This window comes from Podarcis liolepis (assembly GCF_965112155.1).
Source record: "Podarcis liolepis genome assembly, chromosome: Z".
NCBI classification, from domain to species: domain Eukaryota; kingdom Metazoa; phylum Chordata; class Lepidosauria; order Squamata; family Lacertidae; genus Podarcis; species Podarcis liolepis.
Window position 1 is genome coordinate 34,615,449 of NC_139570.1, and position 6,681 is coordinate 34,622,129.

The window sequence follows — 6,681 nt, forward strand, 5'->3', positions numbered from 1 at the left end:
TGAAGAACAGTAAGCACAGGTGTGTGAAAAGTTACCTTGGCTACCACGCCAAGTTCAGGGCGTTGCTACTAACCTATAAGGCACTATACTGCTTAGGACCAGGTTACTGTACTTCAGAGGTCACTAGCAGGAGAAGCTCTCCTGCAGGCCACAGTAATCTACTTGTTATAGAAAGGATTATCCCTTTATATACCCAGTAGGTCACTGTGGTCTGCAGGAGAGCTTCTCCTGCTACTTTAAAAGACCTCAGAAGCTTGCTGTGCAGTAACTTGGAGCAGGGCCTTCAGTGTGGTTGCCCCTGTTCTGTGGAATGAAATTCCTGACAATACATGACCGGTTCCCACTATCTGCTCTTTCTGGGAACCATTTAAGATACTTTTGTTTTTCAACAAGCTTCCCCTAGCAGATGTTCTCATTTTGCTGGAGAAGAGTGGAAGAGTGAAGAAGAGCAGAAAGGAGAGTGTGCCCAGGCAAGGAGAAGGATGAATAGATACACCCTCTTCCTCTAAGGGCACAAGGAGAGTGTTCTCACAGAGTTCTCCCGAGCAAATTTACAGGAAAACTCTGCGAGCCTCAATCCTTTTGTGCACCTCTGCTGTGGGTATCCATTCTGTTTGTTTATAAAATAAAAACCTTCAAAGTGGTTTTCCAAAAATAATAAAACAATAGAATTATCAGTAAGAAAAATGAACAATAATCTTAGACTCTGAAAAAGTTAAAATAACAATAGACTAAAAACAGTTTGAAACTTGCATTGACTTTCTAAGTATCTTGGTAAAGGGACTCCTGACCATTAGGTCCATTCGTGACCGACTCTGGGGTTGCGGCACTCATCTCGCTTTATTGGCCAAGGGAGCCGGCGTACAGCTTCCGGGTCATGTGGCCAGCATGACTAAGCCACTTCTGGCGAACCAGAGCAGCGCACGGAAACGCCGTTTACCTTCCTGCCAGAGCGGTACCTATTTATCTACTTGCACTTTGACGTGCTTTTGAACTGCTAGGTTGGCAGGAGCAGGGACTGAGCAACGGGAGCTCACCCCGTCACAGGGATTCAAACCACCGACCAGATCGGCAAGTCCTAGGCTCTGTGGTTTAACCCACAGTGCCACCTGCATCCCTCTAAATATCTTGGTAGGTGTGTCTAAACAAAAATGTTTTTAGCATGCACCGAAAAGAGTGCAGTGGAGGCACCTGCATGATGTCAGTAGGCAGGGAGTTCCAAAGTTTAGGTGCTGCCACCATAGAAGATTGAGTTCTTACAAATGCAGAATGGAAAATAAATGAAAGAGTTGGAACTCTTGTTAGGCAGGTGGGCTGTTGAAATGGAGTAGTTTTCGGCAGCTGTGCTTTCTCATTCCTCCCTCAGGACCTGGAGAAGGTGGAACTACTGAGACAAGCCACCCAGGCTCATCGTGCCTACACTGACATGGTAAGTTCCTATAATGCCCCATTTGCCTTAATGAGCCACCCTTCATTGATACAGAGCAGATTCTCCGGTGCTCCAATAGGTGCCTAGAAGGAAGAGTTTTCAGTGTGTCACAGCAGGAGTCTTGCCTGCTAGTGAGCTTGCAATTACTTCCATAAAACAAGAAAACAACAAAAGAGGTAGCCCTTGGACCACCTCCTATGTGATCCATAAGGTGGGTGAGGATCCAGCTGTATGCCCATTGCTGAGTGGACACCCAAACCAATTCACACATTGTTCAGGAGGTTGGTGCAGATCAGGACAAACTTTTACTGGATTCCCTTCATATCCCTACATGGTACCAAGTTATCCAGGAGAGAGCCTTCTCCCCTGCCCCAATTTAGACCAACTAGCCCACTTTAACTGTCAGAGAAAGCCCTTGTGGCCATGCCTGTCCTGCAGAAATCTGTCTGGTAGAGTCTTCTCTGCAGTGGCACCCACCTCGTGGAAGGCACCTGAATTCCACCAATTGCTGGAACTCTGTTTGCCCAGATAGCCCCCACCTGCTGATGTTTTACTATCCCTTTTTCAAAAATCTATTTAAAGTATTTACCAGGGTTCAAATTCCCCCACTTGGCCATGAAGATCCTCAGGTGACCTCTCAAGATTGTTGTGGGAATTAACCGAGGAGGGGGAGAACTACCTTAAGCTCCTTGGAGAAAGTATGGGATAAAAATGCAGTGCAGTAAAATAAAATAAAATAAAATAAAAACTTGGGTGCTATAGCTGTATCTGGCTGCAGAGAGAGCATTGCTGCCCATTGTTTGTTGGTGTAGCTTTTTGCAATGTGTTTCTTTCAACCCTTTAGGCAATTAGAGGGGACGCAATAGATCGCCACCTCCTGGGGCTGAAGCTCCAGGCCATTGAGGACCTTGTCAGCATGCCCGAACTGTTTATGGATACTGCATACGCTGTTGCCATGCACTTCAAGCTCTCCACCAGCCAGGTAAACAGCAGCTCACCTGACTAATCAAGGAGGGGACATGTGGACTTGTTGAATTAAACTAAATAACCTTAGTTAGATTTTGAATAAAAGTGCAGCTAATTGTTACTGTTTTGAATTTTACTGTGTTATCATCTTTAGTGGGTTGTGCAAGCCGCTATTCTGAATGCTTTTTATTGGGGGGGGGTCTGGTGGAACCAAGTGGGGTGGTGTCCTGAAAGAGCCTGGGGACCACTGATACAAATGAATATGTCTCCTCCTCCCCCCCCCCCGTAGGTCCCCGCGAAGACTGACTGTGTAATGTGTTTCGGCCCAGTGGTCCCAGACGGCTACGGGATCTGCTACAACCCCATGGACGAACACATCAACTTTGCCATCTCGGCCTTCAACAGTTGCGCCGAAACGAATGCAGCCCGGATGGCACATTACCTAGAGAAGGCCCTCTTGGACATGCAGCTGCTCCTCAAATCGAACCCCAGGTCTAAACTTTAAAGGTGGGGGGAATTGTGGTTTAAAGCCTTGGAGGCTCTAAAATCCAGACAGTTGCACAAAGGCTTCAGCTGCAGGGAGTGGCTTACATCCCTGATCTCCATGGAGCGAGGCCTGTTTGTGGTTCTAGGACTGCTAGGCCAAAAAACAAACAAACTAAGCTAAAATAAAAATACGTTTGGTTTTTGTTTTGAAAGGAGCTTGGAACAGACAGACTTTATCCTGTGATCACGAAGTGCCTTATTGCTTCCCCAGAATTGGGGGGGGGAATAGGTTTTTCTTCTTGTCATACCTGCATTTTGTTTTTGCTGTGAAAACAAGAATATAGGAATGGCAGCCTGCTTCCCACCTCAAACAAGTCCAGAGGGCAGGCAGGGAATTCCTGCTTCCCTGTAGACCAGGGGTAGTCAACCTTTTTTTACCTACCACCCACTAATGCATCTTTCTTGATGGTAAAATTTCCTTACTGCCCACCAGTGCTCTATGGAAGGAGAATTCAGCTCGTACTGTAGAACCCCCTCCCACCCACCTAGAATCCTGAAACGCCCACTAGTGGGCGGCAGGGACCAGGTTGACAACCCCTGCTGTAGACACTGAGAAGGAACTGAAATTAACTTGAGGCCGCCTCTGGATCTGTCACCAGCTGCGTTTCCTCATGGCCTCTTCATAGAATTATAGTTGGAAGGATCATCCAGTCCAGCCCCCTGGGTTCGGTCCGGCAGCTCTGTGCCAATCCTGTGTGCTTGGGGTGGTTTGCTTTATGATGGGGAGGTGGGCTTCTCAAACCAAGGAAATATGGTCGCCTTTCTACTTTGCTGCTAGCTTGGAGAGGGAATCATTGCAGTGTAGCTTTATCTGTTTTCTATACCCTCAACACCCATCCACAGCTCAGATCTCCGTTCTGTGTTTGCTTGGGTTTTTTAATATCCTTGTGTGTTTTGGGAATCCATCAGGATGGGAGCACCCCCTGCTGTAACAGGTTCCTATCCCCTGCAGATCCACCCATTTTATTGTTTGATAATAAAGCACTCTTCGTTGTTGAAGAAGTAGGTATTCTGGCCATTTTCACTGTAGATTGCCGATACCTCACCCCACCTGACACAGAAGTATGCGAAGATCAAGCAGTCTAAAGGATTTGCTGGGTCTTGGTAAAATCTATGAGAAACTGGTGAGAAGTCAAGTAGTCGGGGGGAAAGGATGGGGCCTGGCTAGAAGTAAGAATCTGCTGGGGGGGGGTGTCTCCAACCACCCTGTTCTATCCTCTCTCTTTTTGGAAACTCTTGATACTATGGCTCAGGGCTGGGAAACATGCAGCCTTCCAGATGACTCGTAGCACCTTAGAGATGAAAAAGTTTCATTATAATAAGAGATTTTTGTGGACTGTGGTCCATTTCAACTGCAGAAGATGCAAATTGGCGAGCATTATGTACCCATTTGCACACAAACCGCAAGCGCCTGCTTGCCAGTTCAGTCTTCCCCTGCATCTGATTGAACTGTGGTCCAGGAAGCTTATGCCAAAATAAACATGTTAAATTTGTAATTGCTGAGATGACTTTTGTGGTTGTTCCTTGATCTCTCAAATCTGGCTCAGGTGTGGAATTGGCACCAAACTTTTTGCCTTGATAAGATTTTTAGAACAGGCATGAGGAACCTGTCACGCTTTGGGTGTTTTTGGACAGCATGGCCAGGGGTGATGAGAGTTGAAAGTCCAACATCTTGGGGGGGGGGCACTTCCAGGTTGCCCATCCCTGTTTTTAAAGGCAAAATAGCAAGGCCAAACACAGGCCATATGCCAAGTTCTGAATAAATTCCTATCACTTTGGGCATGAGAAGAGAAACATTAGAGGCAGCAGCACAGTGTCATGCTCTTAAAGGCTTAAGCCCACTCAAGTCTGTATTGGATTTGTGCCGAAGAGATCTGCGTTGTTTACCTTATAGAATACCATTTTCTGCTGTCATGTGTTCAAGAGGCATCTTGGCAGTCATGAGGACTAGCCACTGGCTTTTATGGAGGTTGAGATTAAAGAAAATCCTCCTGTTTTACAAGTGCCTTATATTGCCCACTCCTAGGGAGAAAGGGAGATTGTGTTAATGTAGGACTGTTTACATGTTGCCATGTGTTTCCCCATTTTAAACTGTATTTGGTATGTTTGTGGTTTTAATGGTTTTAACCTCATCACTTCTTTGAAGCTTACAGTGCCTAGATTCAGGTGTTAAATATGATATATTTTTTAAAAAACCAACCCTGATATTTATACATCAGTGTTCTATGTAAAATTATTGAAAGTGGAGAGAGCATGAACAGAAGTCTAGGGTTTGAATCTTACCTTAGCCGTGAATGTCCCTGCAATCTTAGTACAGGCCTACCTGATGGGTTGTTCATTTCTAAGGATCGTCGAGATGTACTTTGAGCTCTCAAGAGCTAAACAATTACATTTTGAATTGCCAAACTACTTAATGTATGCTGGTTTCCCATCATTTATGGTATAAAAAAGATAAAATCTTCATTGCCCAAGCTGTTCAGCAGTAGCTTCTAGCATACTGGAATGTTAGAACAGGTGCTTTCTCAAAGCACTGCAGAATCTTTGGTGCATGTAATTTCATAATGCTTCTGATGAATGTTTGCATGATCTGCTTGTAAATTGTAATATATGTATGGATGGGCCTAAAAACGCTCACTGGTATTGTGTGTAAACTTAACCCAATTAAAACTGAAATTTTAAGCCGTTTGTTTCTGCATACTGGTACTCAAGATGGTGTATTTTCTTCCCTTGTGCTTAGCAAAAAAGTGAAACATTACTGTAAATGCTTAGATTGTAGGTGCATTTTTAGACACCAAGAAAGGTAGCTTCCTCCTCTCTGTGCTGGCTGACAGAAGTAGCACTTTCCAGGAACCATCAGCCACTCTATTCCCCTCTCACCATTGGGTTTTTTCACTCGCCTTCTGCCCCATTGTATCAGATCTGTTCCTCAAACTGACCCTTTTCTGTGTTTTTAAACATGCACTGTGTACAGGGAGGGTGCTTTTTCTACTTTGCAGCCCAGGGTGCCAAAGTCCATAAAGTTGACACAGGAAGTTAGAAACGACCTTTCTCTCACTTCTCTGGATTTTTTTCAAGACTGAGATTAGCAGCGCTGGTCTTGATCTTAGTCTGGAAAAGTTGAACACTTGAACAGGAGAGGAGGAAAGAGCAGTGTCATTTTCATGGTCCCGTCTCGCCTCTATGTACTTGTTTAAGGCTGTGGTTGCTCTCTTCTGAAAGGAGGCCAAAGTGGGTGGGGAGCGGGCAGAAATTTTGTGGACACCAAGAGAAGTCATCATGGGGATTCTTTTAGCCCATATATTTTCACTCCAATCCAGGAACAGGCTCCTGTGCATCAGAGTAGATTTCTCTAGTCATGTAATCCACCTAAAGTTAATTCAGTTGGAAGCAATATACTGGGTACATAATCCTGCAATCAGCAGCACATATCCTACATGGCTCTACACAGCAGTAAATCCCAATGAGTTTCATGTGCCTTACTCCCAGGTAAGAAACACAGCATTTCAGCCTACGTTGTGTTGAAAGCAATGTAAATTGGGTGTGCTCAACTCCCTGAAGGCTCACTGATTTCAAAGGGGAAGTAATTGTGATGTTTGTTTGGATCATGGCTGGCTGTATATATAGCTGGATGCATATTTTGATGGGTTTGAGGCAAACCTGTGGGCAAGGCACATGTCCACAGGCTTCTACCAATGTGTGGAGGAGAGGTCTCTCCATATAGCTACACTTGTCAAACAAAC

At 45.1% G+C, this 6,681-nt stretch overlaps 1 protein-coding gene across 1 annotated transcript in view; it reads left to right on the forward strand.

Moving 5' to 3' along the window:
* CRAT (carnitine O-acetyltransferase) overlaps positions 1-5,620 on the forward strand; it is a 28,461-nt gene extending 22,841 nt beyond the window's left edge. The window contains exons 12-14 of the mRNA XM_083485162.1: positions 1,367-1,429; positions 2,274-2,411; positions 2,685-5,620. Of these exons, the coding sequence (XP_083341288.1) occupies positions 1,367-1,429; positions 2,274-2,411; positions 2,685-2,900 (417 nt within the window). The 3' untranslated portion in view covers positions 2,901-5,620. The remainder of the gene's footprint in view (positions 1-1,366; positions 1,430-2,273; positions 2,412-2,684) is intronic.
* Positions 5,621-6,681: the final 1,061 nt, after the last annotated feature.